General features: G+C 41.2%; 2 protein-coding genes across 3 annotated transcripts in view; one reads left to right on the top strand and one right to left on the bottom strand.

The window, feature by feature from the left end:
- SQRDL (sulfide quinone reductase-like (yeast)) overlaps positions 1 to 12,118 on the top strand; it is a 24,327-nt gene extending 12,209 nt beyond the window's left edge. Inside the window, exons 1-10 of one of the 2 annotated variants that reach the window (XM_009330933.1) lie at positions 2,358 to 2,515; positions 4,192 to 4,443; positions 4,764 to 4,934; positions 5,452 to 5,505; positions 7,121 to 7,315; positions 8,234 to 8,443; positions 8,964 to 9,147; positions 10,058 to 10,125; positions 11,064 to 11,242; positions 11,632 to 12,118. In XM_009330933.1, the coding sequence (XP_009329208.1) occupies positions 4,210 to 4,443; positions 4,764 to 4,934; positions 5,452 to 5,505; positions 7,121 to 7,315; positions 8,234 to 8,443; positions 8,964 to 9,147; positions 10,058 to 10,125; positions 11,064 to 11,242; positions 11,632 to 11,689 (1,353 nt within the window). In that variant the 5' untranslated portion in view covers positions 2,358 to 2,515; positions 4,192 to 4,209 and the 3' untranslated portion in view covers positions 11,690 to 12,118. Of the gene's footprint in view, positions 1 to 2,357; positions 2,516 to 4,187; positions 4,444 to 4,763; positions 4,935 to 5,451; positions 5,506 to 7,120; positions 7,316 to 8,233; positions 8,444 to 8,963; positions 9,148 to 10,057; positions 10,126 to 11,063; positions 11,243 to 11,631 lie in introns of those variants that run through there. The other variant, XM_009330931.1, reaches the window with a different exon arrangement.
- Positions 12,119 to 12,419: 301 nt separating this feature from the next.
- Positions 12,420 to 14,899, bottom strand: part of LOC103922785 — a 6,785-nt gene continuing 4,305 nt past the window's right edge. Inside the window, exons 4-9 of the mRNA XM_009330986.1 lie at positions 14,433 to 14,643; positions 14,107 to 14,293; positions 13,793 to 13,864; positions 13,029 to 13,135; positions 12,715 to 12,806; positions 12,420 to 12,605 (exon numbers count right to left, since the gene is read on the bottom strand). Coding sequence (XP_009329261.1) covers positions 12,600 to 12,605; positions 12,715 to 12,806; positions 13,029 to 13,135; positions 13,793 to 13,864; positions 14,107 to 14,293; positions 14,433 to 14,643 — 675 coding nt within the window. The 3' untranslated portion in view covers positions 12,420 to 12,599. The remainder of the gene's footprint in view (positions 12,606 to 12,714; positions 12,807 to 13,028; positions 13,136 to 13,792; positions 13,865 to 14,106; positions 14,294 to 14,432; positions 14,644 to 14,899) is intronic.

Genomic DNA, 14,899 nt, shown 5'->3' with positions numbered 1-14,899 from the left:
AGGACCTGCGCGCCTCGACCCGCCGGGCGGCTGCCTCGGGGGCCGGTGGGGGTTTCCCTGTCGAGAGGTTGAACCGCGGGGCCCGCAGGCTTTGCGACGGGGAGAAGAGCTGCTGCCTGCCGCGCCGGCACGCTGGAGCTGCCGAGTGTTTGCGCGTGGGTGGAGTATTTAAACTGTTAACCTGTGGCCAGCCGTTCAGAGGACGGTTGCAATGATCTTTACTCTTGCTAGTAAGACTTTTCTGACTTGGTTTGTTCTAACTGCCTGCAGCGGGCGGTTCAGAATCTGGCTCAGCGAAGTAGTCCACCTGGGGAGCCGAGCATACAACAGATGCTCCAGAGAGGAAGAAAAGTGTAGTTGTCCCGCGTGTCTCCGTGTGAAGCGTCACGCTTCAGCTAAACGTTCGGTCTCTCAAGGCTTATTTACTGGATACGGATCTATAGACCTGACGAGAGAATGGCTTGTGACACCTGGTACTCTGCGTGTGTCCCCTGGCTCTGAGGTCGTACCTGTTCCGTGATACCCCCTCTGTGTGGGTAATACTGCAAAATTAATAGTGACCACGCGCCTCCCGTGGCAGATGAGCTAGCGGACCCGCTACGTGCATGCGAGAAGAGATTGAATTTGAGCGCTTGTAATTAACCCCTTCTCTTGTGATTTGCCAGCGTTGTATTTCTGACTTGTTGTCCATGTCTTTATTGCGTGGAGGTTGATTTTATTTACTTGTTGGCTATTAATACATGGAGAACTGTAGCCGAAGATAACTTGTACACTTGGAGCTTGTTTATGGGCTGGATGGTGGGTTATAGCAAAAGGTGTAACGAGTGCAGTTGGGTGGATTTTAGCTGCTCTGGTTTGGGCCCTGCACAGAACTGGCTGAGGAACACTTATCCTGTTCTGTTGAATCTGCTATTTTCTGGAATACAGATTGGAATTGGTTAAAATACACAAAAATATTAAATTGTAATGCGTTACCTAATAAGCCTATTTTCAGCAAGGTGGTTCTTTAAAGAAAAGTTTAAATAAGTTGGTAACCATTTCCTCTGTGATGCTGGTAGAAATGTCATTCACTTGTTTTTTAAGAACAGCTTAATGAAGGTAGTTCCTTATGGTTTGTTTTCTCAATCTCTTAAAGGGATATAAGCCACTAACTCTGGAAGACAGTGTTTTCTGTTTTTTTTTTCTTTAACTGAAAAGTCACTATTTTTATGCTTGTACTACCTTAAGCTGCTTAATGGCATTCAAACACTAAATAATGCTGAGCTCTCCTGGTCAGTCTTAACTGTGATTTTTTTTTTTAAGTGCGTTTTCTTCAGTATTAATTAATCAGACTTATTCTAAAAGCATGCAAACTAATAGCCTTACAGTAAAAGGGAAAAGATTTATGAATGGAGGTGGTGACAGTCACTGACTATCTTCAAGCTAAGTCTGTTTAAAAAAAAAAAAAAAAAAATCTGTGTTTAAAAATGGAGGGGGGGAAGGAGTTTTGAAATGCTAGCTCTCCTGGTAGAAATGATATTTTTTGTGGACTTACTGTGGGTCACGTGGCTCTGATTTTTATGTGGTGCTAGGTGAGTTGTGCTGCAGTAGCGTTACACAAGCTGCCCAGGCTGTAACAAACCATCGTGTCTTGAAAGCATTCGTAGAACAGACTTACCTCTCCTGGTGACAGAACTAATTTTAAGCAGCAGAACTGTCTCAGGCTAAGCAGAGCCCTCACTAAGGTGGAGAAGTATTTGCGGGCTTCATCTTTCCAGGCAGCGCTCCGAGACTTGTATACGGATCTTCATTAGAAACGTGACTTCATGCTATGTAAGGCTAATATCCCGTCATCCTTTACACTATGCACAACAAAACATGACAGTTGGTAAGTGTGCTGTGTGTTAAAATGGTCTTGTAAAAGCTTAAAATTTCAGCTCAGTTCACTAGGCTAACTACGAATTTTCCCCTTTACCTTCATTTTTGTTCTATAATTCCCCTGTTCCTTTATCTCCAGCGTCCAAAGTAGAGGGTTGATGTGTTGTTGACCGACTCAGTTGTACAGCTGCTGCCTAACTTGGGACCTTAATAGGAAGGATTTTGCTGTTCTTTCCAAAAGAGCTGTCTACAAATGACACTTCAGATTGTTTGTTTCTGTATACTCTGAAACAGCTTAACAGCAACACAGTACCGCATTCTCATCAATAAGACTGCTGTTAGTTAAGGTATATGTTGTGTGTGCTTATAAGCATGCTCACTTCAAAATCTGTTTGGTCAGAGAGGATAATTATTCCTTAGTTGGCACAACAAAAACGAAGTCTTGTTCTCTTGGTCTGGGTGTGCTGTGTATTGTCAGCCAGCAGGCCACTGTGCCTGTTGTGTGTGTTTAATAAAGCCCAAAGCAAAATCCTGCGTTCGTGAGCTTCCAGAACCAGCATGTCCCCCTTAAAACCATCTCGCAAACGGAGGTTGCAAAACTTACTCTTCACTACTCATCTCTCTCCGACTAGGAGAAAGCAGCACACATCTCCATCAGGTAATTTTTATTTCTAGGGCTAGAACAACTTCCTCCCCTTGCTCGAGCAGTCTGTCTGCATCTTTAGATCACTGCCTGCACTAGATACACGATAAACAGCCTTCTAAAGTGAAACTAACTTATTCTACAGCTGGGGTTTTTATTTTTGAAGGGGGAGGGGGGATGGGAAGAATGTCTGCATCGTGGAAACTTCCTGTAAAACAAAACTATTAAAATAGTTTTTACAGTGGACACTTCTGAGATTTTCCCTCTCTGTCCCAAATTAATTGTACTGTAGGGGTTAATAATGGGAATTCATAAGGAATTCGGGGCACACGGGGATGAGGGATGTTAAGATAGCACATGAAGGTGCAGAATGAATTGCTCAACTACATCGAGCATGGTGGAGAATTTTTGAAGCTGACCTTGGAAGATTTTCTTTAAAATATTTGAGGTTTCTAGTTAAGTCTTCAAACTCCAGCCTGCAAGTACCATAAATGAGTTCTACCCTTTTTAAGTGAAAAAGCTGGAACTCTTGCCTGATGACTCAAGGAATTAAACAAAGGGGAGCAGGTACAGAACACAGGAAAGTGTTGTCGTAAGTTGCTTTTCAGGTTATAATGCTTACTCATTCTTTATTGGCAATGTGACAATAAGGAACTGAATTAAAATGAGTTTATACTTGTTTTATCACTGAAAAGCTAAAAACTGATATTCAGCGTGTGCAAACAATGGATTTAGAACAGGAAAAGCTCTTGTTCATTCTAGCAGAGGGAGGGGAGCGTGGGTTAACCTTGACTGTCTTCTAGAGAACGCAATTGCATATCTGGTGCTACAGTTGTCAAGATATATCATGTTTTAGGGTTCTGGCTCCCACTCGTCAGGTGACAGGGTGCAGCCGCAGCAAGGATAAGTACGTGTTTCTGACCTTCATTTCCAGCTACTTTGGTGATATAAAAGCTAAGAGGTGACCATGGGTAGAGAACTAAGTATTTTGGGTATACTCAAAGATCCCAGATCTAGGAAGATGTGAACTTGTTTCATTGAACTTCGTTTTCTTATCGAGCTTAGGGCTCGCTGCTTCTCCTGCGAGAATACACTAATACACATGCCCTTGCTCAAAGCACCGTAGAACTTGGCATGCTTACCCTAATGGCTTGCACCCCTGAGAGGCAGCGAGAGGGGGTGTGTCTGATGTGTGCGTACGCTGGTACATCCTAACGTTAAAATACAAACGTAATGATGCGTTTGGCTGACATACGACAGTTAGTGGAACGGCACTCAGTGTGTTCACATAACTACCTCGTTCAATATTACAGTGATCTAGCAAATTCTTGTTCCTTTTTGCGGCACTCATCTCTTCAGGATTGTAGTATTACAGCTGGAGTTACAGCATGTGCACCACCTGTGCTAGAGGATCAGATATGCTTTCCTGCCACCATAACCAGAAAACGTTCTTATGCTTTGTTAGAATTCATCTGCTTGTATGAAATTTCAATTTCCTGGCAGAGGCCATGATTGACTTTTTTTTTCTTTTTTTCTTCCCCAAAGTGATTACAATCCATTTGCAAATTAGTGGTTTAGCTGCAACAAAAGTTTAGTATTATAATTCTTGCCTTGAAGACTCACCCAGGCATATAAATAAATATAAATTCTACCTTCTGTAATTGTTACTGGCGCCTTTCCTTATCTCGTAGCTTCCCGCTAACTGAAGGATGTCAGCCATTGGCGTAGTGTCCTCCTGTTCCTGTCTCCGTCCTGGCGTATGGCTGCTGAAACCAGGGATGCAGAAGATGAGCTCCTTCGGCTTACATACAGCAGCCAGGTGTGCTGCCAAGGATTATTATGAAGTACTTGTGTTGGGTGGAGGCACTGGTGGAATCACCATGAGTGCTCGGATGAAGAGGAAAGTGGGGGCAGGAAATGTGGCTGTTGTTGAGCCAAGTAAGGTAAGTCTTCCTCGGACGGAAAGCATCGAAAAGAGTAAGCGTTTTACGTATCTGACCAGATTGGTCTGATTCTCATCCTTCTTCAACCTCATGTTTTTAACTGTGGAGGGGAAGCCAACTAGCCATCTTTTAATGCAAAGCCTTCTAAATTTGTTGCTCCGTGATAGAGATGCACGCATCCCTCCAGCTTTGTCATGCAAAACTCTTGGTTAAGAATAATACAATGTTAAGAGCACATTGCTTCCTATTTGAGGTGATGTGCCTTCGTCTTAAAGTCCCTTTAAACAGTTCTTAAGTGTCCATTTGAACATTTCTTTCAGACTCATTACTATCAGCCACTGTGGACCCTGGTTGGTGGTGGTGCAAAGCAGCTGGCAACTTCTGCACGTCCAACAGGCAGCGTAATGCCTAAAGGTGTTGAGTGGATCAAATCTCGAGTTACAGCATTGGATCCAGATAAGAACTGCGTCTGGCTGGAGAATGATATCAAGGTAATAATGTGAAAAAAAACCCCAACATTACTCTTAGTCTCTTATTCAATGTCATGAGTTGTCTGTCCACCTCCTGCAGAACCCCTTGGAACTGCCTATTAAGCAAGACCTTCCTCCAGCATCTAGAAGGCCAGGAAATTCCACTTAGTCGTATGAGAAGTACTTGATCCTAAAATCTGTTTCTAGTAAAAATTGTTGTAGATAACTAGGTTAGAATAACATGAACTTAAAATATCATTATAAGTCTTTTCCCTGTTTATAGTAAACTGAACACAAAAGAGAGAATATTTTGTTCCAAACACTCGGTTTTGTGTGTAGCGAAGGCTGTGTGTATAACGTGTAATGCAGTTAGCATTTTAACAATAAATTGTTCTTAGAGCTTAACATTTACTTTACTAATGCTCCCTGTATCTCCTTCCCTTATGACTCTGTTGCTGTCAGATAACTTAAATTTGCTTTGAGGTAATGTTTTGGGTTTTGTCTAAAATACTTTTTTTTTTTTGCCCTTACACAACAGATATCTTACAAGTATCTGATAATTGCCCTTGGGATTAGTCTCCATTACGAAAAGGTATTTGTTTAACAGTAATCGTGTTTTTACTAGTTTTAATGGCATCGCGTACCCTCATGATTCACTAAAGTAAACGGCTTTTCAGTATGCTTTTTTTACTGCAAGGTATTGAACGCTAATACAAATGAAAGAGCCAGAAGACAGCCTAATGACTTTACTGCTTCCACAGATCTCTGTGTAATAACCCAAATCACCTTGGGAAGGTCTTTTAAGACAGCTTTGTTGCACCTCTACGGTAATATCAGCAGATGGGGCAGCAAGTTAAATGTAGAACTTAAAGGCAGTCTGTAATAATGAGATAATGAGGTATGCTGGCTGTAGTCTGAAGCATCTCTAATGTAAACAGGAGTGGGGAACACAGAGCAGCCAGTAAAATCTGTCCTGCAGAATTAATCTGACCCACCCTCACCTTTCTTAAAGGATGCACTTCAGAAGGAACCAGCTGAGTTACCACGCTTGTGGTTAAATAGGCCCTGGGGCCCTTCCCATCTGTTAGGTTTCCTGTATGCTTTATACAGTGGCACTCAGAGGAAAATGTTAATACCACCGTATGGCGCAAGAATGACCATAGCGATATGGAGGAGGAGGAAAACCCAAAGGCAAGATGTTTGAGCGATTTGGCTCCAGTGGTTTTAGCTTGACCTGAACGTGATGTAGTACCCGATAATATATTTGGGAGCTATTCAAAGAGATACTCAAGGCATACATAACGCAAGAGCTAGTCTTAGTTAACTGCGGTCACACCAGATAAATTCTGGTGATTAGGTCAGCGGAATGAGGAATTGCACTGTGTTCAGCGACCCTCTCAGCCTTCATATGTCTGCAGTGCAACCTGAGAAAACTAAATTCAGCATTCAGTAGTAGAAGCCACGTAATACAGTTAACCGCTATTACTCTGTAGTGAATAAAATTCATAGTAACAGATTTATATGGCTTTAAAATGAAAGCGGCCAGTTTAAAAAGGATGGTTTCTCTTATTTGTCTTCCTAACAGCATACTTCCTGGTGTAAACTGTGACATCCCAAACACATTGCAGTGCATGTAACATGACTCAGTTTTCTCACAGAATTTCTGCAATCCGTTATTTTGAAATGGGGACAACTCCCTTTCTCGTAAGCAGATGCTCAGGCATAGTAGGAGTAGTAGGCAAATAATTATTGGAGACAGTTGAGTTAAAACCCTAGGAAATGCAGGTATCTGCAGCTGACTACTGAAAAGGTTCACTCACCTTATAAATTTTCATAACGCCTCTTTCTTTTTTTTTTTTACATGATTTTTACTTATGATGATGTGGCAGTGACTTTATATATTCTTACTCTGAATTTCATGCGCTAGTCTACAAAAAACTCGGGTCTGGGTCTGCACTGAACACTTACGCTACAAATGTTGCAGACCAGAGTCATTTCAGTAAATGTTACATCTACCAAATCAATCATCTAATGGAAATATCTGATTGCTAGGCTTATTTTAAAAAATGCCAACTAGCAAGTATGTATGGGCTTTCTTTTTGCTAGAGGCTTCTTAAATAGTTATTTCTCAAGTCTGCATTTAATAATTGACAATGATGACAAAATTTTTGCCATCTGTACTTTAAACCTTAATTTCATTTTCTTAGATCAAAGGCTTGCCTGAGGGTTTTCATCACCCTAAAATAGGTTCCAATTATTCAGTTCATACGGTAGAGAAAACGTGGAAAGCTTTACAAGATTTCAAGGAAGGAAATGCTATCTTCACTTTTCCAAATACTCCAGTGAAGTGTGCAGGGGCTCCTCAGAAGATCATGTATTTATCAGAGGCCTACTGGAGGAAAGTAAGTATTTTACTCTCTCTGTCAGTGCTTGTTCCCACAGCTGGAAGGAAGGCTTGTTCGAAGGGTTTCATATGATCTTTAAAACAAATAAAGACCACACAAGAGGAGTGTGACTCAGGATTATTAATTTAAAGTGACTGAGTTGCTTTTTCTATTACTAATGTATAATAAATGAAGCTAACTGAATTGTACATCAATACTTAGCATATATTTAATACTGGAGAAACTTGTAGAATTCAGAATCCGTAAGGAAAGAACTGCTTACCCTGCTTCTGGTGAGGTACAGAAACAACTGTGCTCAGCCTGACTTATAACGTCAGGTGGTGCACTAAAATAATGCTGGCTGGAATTAGGTAATTCTTGTTGCTTTAAGTACCTAATACCTGTTGCCATTTGTCTTTCTGCTAGTCTGAAAAGTGGCTATGCTTGCTCCTTGTGGCGCACTGTCTCGGCATCAGGAGGAGCCTTAGCTAGGCTGTTAAAGCAAGCATAGTGGAAACAAAAGACATCTTCAGGTGGAGGTGTCAGGCTTCAAGTTTCATGAGCTATCTACTGGGCAAGTATCTGAATAATGCATAGAACTGAAGGTTTCAGAACGCTATATAATGCTAAGCTGTTACAAGTGCTTAACCTGCATGCAGCAGTTCCTCAGTGAATTGCAGCCACCTCTTCTCACTAGCGATCTGGGGGGGGGGGTGTCTTCAGTACCTCACTCAGAAAGGGCAAAGATTATCTTGTCTAGCTTCTAACATGGTGTGAAATAACTGTATCTCGAGAGTTCTAACGTTAATACTTCATTAATAATTGAACTGCATTAATAGTTCTATCAGCTTTTCAGTAGTGCAGCATAGCTCTTTTGTCTCTGCTAGCTTGTCACGGTTTCTTAATAGAAAAGGCTAATTTGATCTCTCTGTGCAGACAGGAAAACGTTCCAAAGCAAACGTAATGTTCAACACTTCACTTGGTGTCATTTTTGGTGTTAAGAAGTATGCTGGTGCATTGCTTGAAATAATAAAGGAGAGGAATATTGCTGTTAACTATAAGCGCAACCTTGTAGAAGTTCGAGCAGACAAGCAGGAAGCCGTGTTTGAAAACTTGGACAAACCCGGAGTGACTGAAGTTCATCAGGTCAGGAGCTTTCAGACCTCTAGTTTGGTCCTATTTCTTTTCCTTGTATACCGTAACATAACTGCCACGCTATAACAACGTAATGTCTGCTTCGTTGTATACTGCTGTTACCTCCTGAGAGTACCATCTCTAACTTTAGGAGAAGATTAAAAAGTTTGAAACTAAGGTGGAGAGAAGAAAAAAATATTTATAAACTATGCCTGGAGTCTTGTATGCCTGGTTAGTGTAACTTGGGAATGTCTCAGATGTATATGGAGGAAGGCAAATTACTGTTATGCCAGTCTAAATGGAGTTCCCTGATAAGGTTCATGTTAGGATGCACTTCATCATGAAAGGATGAAAGGATGCACTTCAAATTTGAGAGCAAATTTTCATGCTGAATACTTGTTTAAAAAAAAAAAAAACACCACAACAAACCAACCAAGAAAACCATCTCCACACTGCTCTTGTTGCCTTTTATCAACACAGATATGACTTGCTCTGATAAACTAGCCATTGAGTGCCTTTTCTTTCCATCTAGTATGAAATGCTTCATGTCACACCCCCAATGGGGCCACCCGATGTACTCCTCAACAGTCCTGTCTCGGATGAAATTGGCTGGGTGGATGTAGATAAGGAAACTCTGCAACATAAAAAGTATCCTAATGTATTTGGCATTGGAGACTGCACCAACCTTCCAACATCAAAAACTGCTGCAGCTGTAGGTAAAGTTGCATGTGTGTGTAATGAAAAGCGTGGGAGTGACAGTAAGCTTTTTGTTTAGTTTGTTACTCCTGAGGTCTTGGCTTCAATTATTTCCAGCTTTCAAAAAGAACGAAGTCTCCTGGGCTAATTAGTTACAGACCATGCTGATGCCATTAAGCCACAGTTCTCTTGTTCCAAATGCCTCACGGAGGAACCAATTCTATTTTCTGTGTTCACGGAATGGCATAAAATGAGTGTACTACTCTTGCATTCCGTCATCATTCAGTAACAAAACTTTCTGCTCTTATCTCAGCAGCTCATGCGTATGTGTCAGCCAACTGATAAGTCACTGTTGAAGAATCACGTGTTCTGTCCATACAGCCACAGGGTCCAATATACAAACACTTCAGGCGTATGGTCTCACAACTAAAAAAAAATGCAGATAAGAAGGTGGAAAAAAAGAAAGGCAATACAGTATGTTATTGGTGTGGAAAAAAAAAAAAAGGCTGTGTAGTACGTTTGGTGTAATGTGAGGAATGGTCTAGTCAACTATTCCAGCAAACGGGTCTAGAATACTTCCCTTACAGCACTCAAAATGAAACAAAACTTCAGTGTGTCAGAATCTTAGTGTTTGGGAAGACTGAACAAGTATAACATAGCATAGGAGAACGGGCATAGGTTAAAAACACGCAGCTCAAGTTTCATAAAGCTTTAGCATGTTGGAAACAGTGAGGCCAAAGCATTAGTCCAATTTCCCCCCCCCCCCCTTATCTGGGACCGTAAACTTCCCAAACGGACTTGACATGGAAGTTCAATTACAGCTGAATTGTCCCAACAAAATGCCTGGCTAGTAGCGTTTGCTCTAGTAATAACAGTAACTGCTGCCTGAAACAAAGCCTTAATACACTTTTTTCCTTCCTTCTTACGTAGCTGCCCAGTCTGGAGTGCTTGATAAAACTATTTCCCTGGTAATGAAGAACCAGTTGCCAACTAAAAAGGTACCTACAGATCTTGTCTTAGGGAGAAGTCACCTTGACTGTTTTCTCCGTTCTTACGCAGGAAGCCTTGCACGCAGCTAAACCATGTGAACCGGAAGACAGGAAGGGCTTTGCATCAGCAGTTGGGGTGCTAAATGGCTAAATACTGTATGTCATAATTGAGTTGCACAATTCATATTCTTGATACTGCCGTTAAAAATGTTATCTGTTTAATTCCTTGACTTCTGAGTTGAAAAGCTGATTAGTCTGGGTCCTTCACCAACGCAGGTGATTTATTTAGAGTAAAAAACTGTTGACTAGTATAATCTAATCCCTACTCCAAGAAAACCCTTGCAAACTTTACACATCTGTACTATGTTAAACTTGCCTCCCCTGTACAGAACATGATCTTTTAAGGAGTTAAATTGAAGGTTTTGTACCACAGAAGATGTTAAGCCTATAACGATGTTGAAATTTCTCTTTGAGACTTGGCTTTCATTTTTACATACGGCTTCTGAATTAATATTCCTTGGGGTACTAACCCGAGTATCATCATCCATACTCCTGCAATCCTCTGGAAATTCTTACAGCTATAGTCAAGATCCTGTTTATATACTGTCTTATTAAAGCTAGCACCAGCTCTCATCCCGATCTACAGGTCACCTACTCTGCTGGTTACAGTAACCAGCAATTAATGACACAAAGCCCTATTGTTCTAGGTTAGTTCTAATTTAAGCAATGTTGTTAAGTAAATCAACAATCTACATTTGAGATAAAATGGCTTAGTGTTATGGTTATTAAACCATAATTGGCTTAGCAGCCTTTCAAACTCACTGGTATTAATGCTATAAATGTGGAAACCTCCTAATAACTCATTTTGAAATAATGAATGTTAACAGTAATACCTCAGCATTTCGACTTTGCTCAGATTAACGAGAAGGGGGTATTCTTCATTGCAGTATGATGGATACACTTCCTGCCCGCTAGTAACAGGCTACAACAAGGTGATTCTAGCAGAATTTGACTACGACGGTCAGCCTTTGGAGACCTTTCCCATCGACCAGAGTAAGGAGAGAGTCACCATGTACCATATGAAAGCCGATATGATGCCTTTTCTCTATTGGAACGCACTACTCAAGTAAGTATTTCAATTCTGAGCAGGCAGAGCTGCTGTGATCATTCAGAAAAAAGCCAGGTACAGATACCTGTTCTGGCTTAGTTCCTTAGTAGCACAGAAGCAAATGAAGTGCATCCTTAGCCGTGACTAAGACCTCAGCTTTCTGAGGATTCTGGGCACTTTGCTCCTAACAGGGGTTTGTTCAAGCAGAATAGGGTTGAATTGCACAGAAGGGCACCCCTTGCCCAAGTGAAAACCTGACTGAAGCAAAGATGATTCTCCAAAACAAACCCCCAACACTCATCTCTCAGCAAGTATGGTATCTTATGGGAGTAAAACAAAAACATTCCCCTCAAACCCTACTTTGATAGTACATACATAAAATTTGATGAAACTTTCTCCGTTTCCAGGGGATACTGGGGAGGACCGGCTCCTATCAGGAAGCTAATGCATCTGGGCTTGAAGTAACTGCTGGTTCTCAGTGTTGGTCAAACTCTTTTGAAGAAAAAGGATTGGTCTCACAGTGGATCAATACAGATCTTTGCTCTTGGACAACCCCCTAGTAGACTGGTTTTTTTTTTTCTTTAAATCAAGCTTTTGTCCTAAACTCACTTTTCCCTCTACTAGGGATTAAGCCTTCCTATGTTCTTTCACTGCTCTTCTATGTAAACCAAGGCCTTAAACTACTTCTGTAGATACACAGCGAGTTTGAACTTAAGTGTGGACTTGCCTTAAGCTACAGTACACTACTGCAATCTTAGAGCAATCAATTTTAAAGCTGTTGTATATGTAGAATTTTTTCCCTGACTCTAAACTGAATTGTCTGCAGCCAAGATCAATGCATGCACTGGATTTAAGAGAATAATTCAATGCTAGTAAAATGGCCTGAAAACCTCCTATTGTTCTCTCATTTTTTGAAGAGCAAAATCAATCCTAATTTCTTCATCAAGAAGCATACTTGCTGCCTAATTAGATGGCTTATAGAAACTCATGCGGGTTATTGAACAGAAAGACCTCACAGCAGTGTATGTATATGTATATACACACCCACTCTCGTAGGATAGTTGTGCCACTTCACATCAGTTCCACTATAATGTTTTACTACCACAGGTTAAGAACATAGTGAAGAGAATTCCCAGTAGACTGGAGATTAGAAGACTGAGATCATCTGAGGCCACATACTAGGCTAGTGCACAAATTAAGATGACAGACAGGTGGGAAGTGCTTTTTAATTATGACCATATATAACTCAGTTTCAAGAGAAGATTGAACAAAGTTGAATTTAAGAGTTGAGTCTTCACAGAAGCTGGAACTTTACTGGCAGTCAGGTAGACAGCGCAGAGCAAACAGGAATCATCTTCACTCAAGAATCAGCAGCTTATTTCTAAACAGACATATACATTGAACATATTTCAAGTTACAGCTTCATGCTTTTTCAACATAGCCTTTAAAAGGGTTGCCTCTGAGTTATAATTACAAGCATGAACATGTACCTGCATGTTAAGTAATTCTTCGATCTTATTCTGGATCTGTCCATACACATCATTAAACAGCTCCTCCTTTGATTTTGTTCCATTTAAGTGCACTTAAAGAAAGAAAGTAAAACGAGAGCGCTATAATTCAATGTTTCTGTAAACCTGCCAGATCCCAATTTAAAGAGCATGCACTTGACTGGTATCACAGAAATATACTCCATCCACCTGCTTCAACTCCTCTCATGCATCTAACCAGGATGTATATCCCGGGTTTGAAAAGCACTCTCTCATAAAGCAATCTTTCAAAAGTGCTTTTGTCATTCAAGACTTACCCACATCAACTCCAAGATCTTCCATTATCTTCCTGTGCTTTACATACATAGGCCAAACATGGCCATCAAACAATCCAGGTGGATCTGGTACAGTGTAGTTCCTTGAACTATAAATTAAGACACTGTTATTCAAGAGTAGTCTAATTACAGTTTAGGGAAGTGACAGATGGTTCATTCAGTTTCTCTATACACTAGCCTGAGCCTGTTGCCTCCAATGTAGTTTCTGAGCTTATCAAAAGTCGGTATTTAGCAGGAGCTGCAAGCATAAAGATACCCAAAAAAAGTTGGAATTGGATATGTGGGCCCAAAGCATTCAAGATGCAAAAAGGATTCCTAAGACAGACTGATCTTAACATTGGTGAACAGCCTTCTCTTAAAGCTTTAGCAGAACTTCGGGTAAAATAGCTGTCTGCTTACTCCTCTGAAACGTAACTTTTTCAAGTTCAACTCATTTCATTTGCATTAGGAACTGTGTATGTGTACAACAATACAGCCAAATATAAAAGCCCAAGATAGTTCAAGACCTGGGAACCATTTCATTGGAAAACCAGAAAGGGAGACTATTGAAAGATCTGTGCTTAAATTGAGCATTTGTCTCACGCAGTAGTTTGGTAGAAACCTTTTGGGTTGGTTTGGTGAAGGAAGCTAGTCTTCTAACGCAGCAGCTACATTAGTGTTTATCCTTTCTTATCTAAGAGAAACAAAGTCTTGAACCGAGCAAGACGTTATTGGGCTAGCAAGGGAACTTGGGAAGATAAACTTACCTTCTTCTCCTTTTACACTCTTCATACGGAATGGAAAGAAAGTACCGGTGGTGGAATACGTCAATCAGCGGCCTGAAAGAGATACATGTTTGGTTACAGCTAGACCGTTTGATTAGTGGTAAGAAATGGAAAGGTAAAACTACATCCATTTCCTGCATCTAGAGCTATCTTCAGACTTGTGACACCTAAACTCAGCAGTAGTCAATACCAGCTGCTAACTCTTGGTTTAGAACAGGTCTTTTTATTCCCTTGGAGGTTCGTCCATCATGTAAAATCATGTGAAAATCAGAATGTGTGAAGTCACATTTGATTACCTGTAGGTGTAAAGTAGGAAGCCTTCAACAATAAGAATGTGGATTGTTTCATCTCTTCCCTCCTTATCCTGTAAGATCTGGGCATCCAGTGTGTTGTTGATCCCATGAGAACGTTCGAACTTGACTGGGTTTTTTATCCAAGCGTTTATGGTACTCATCATAGCTTCCATATCTAATGCACTAATCACTAAGACAAAACAGGCAACTAGCATTAAGCAGTAATTAAGTCTCATCAAGTAATAGTCAGTACAAATACAGTGTACATAAAGGATCAAAATACTCAAAAGTTTGAGTTACACTTTGATAACACTGTAGCAAAGCCTTACCATCATACTGTTTAAACCCATCTTCAACTTCTATTTCATCTTGGGGCTGAAACAGTGATAAGAAAAAAAACTGCTTGGTCAGCACAGCTACTGGGAAGCTTGATACCCATTTCAAAGCACGATTCAAGATCCGAACCCTGAAGCTACAAAGAGGAATCTTAACCCTCCACCAGCTTTCTTTACATGCAGATAAAAAGCAGTAGTAACGAGGCTACGATAAAAGAGCCGGCTCCTCTATCTTCCCACCAACACAAGCACACCGTGCAGCACTCCAAGAAAATGGAAAGTCATCGGGATGTATTGCAGCGCAGGCTTATCCACCAGCCGCGCAGCCAGCCCGGCTGAGCACTGCGGAGGAGCCGCCGCGGACGGTACGGGGAACCTGCGGGAGCTGGAAAGCGCGGGCAGGGCAGGGCAGCGCAGCAGGGGGGCAGGGCGCCAAGGAGAGAGGGCGGAAGCACGCGGGG

The sequence above is a fragment of the Pygoscelis adeliae genome, unplaced genomic scaffold (genome assembly GCF_000699105.1).
Source record: "Pygoscelis adeliae isolate BGI_AS28 unplaced genomic scaffold, ASM69910v1 Scaffold318, whole genome shotgun sequence".
Taxonomy (NCBI): Eukaryota; Metazoa; Chordata; class Aves; order Sphenisciformes; family Spheniscidae; genus Pygoscelis; species Pygoscelis adeliae.
The sequence above is the reverse complement of the archived record's forward strand: the minus strand, read 5'-3'. Positions and strand labels throughout refer to the sequence as shown.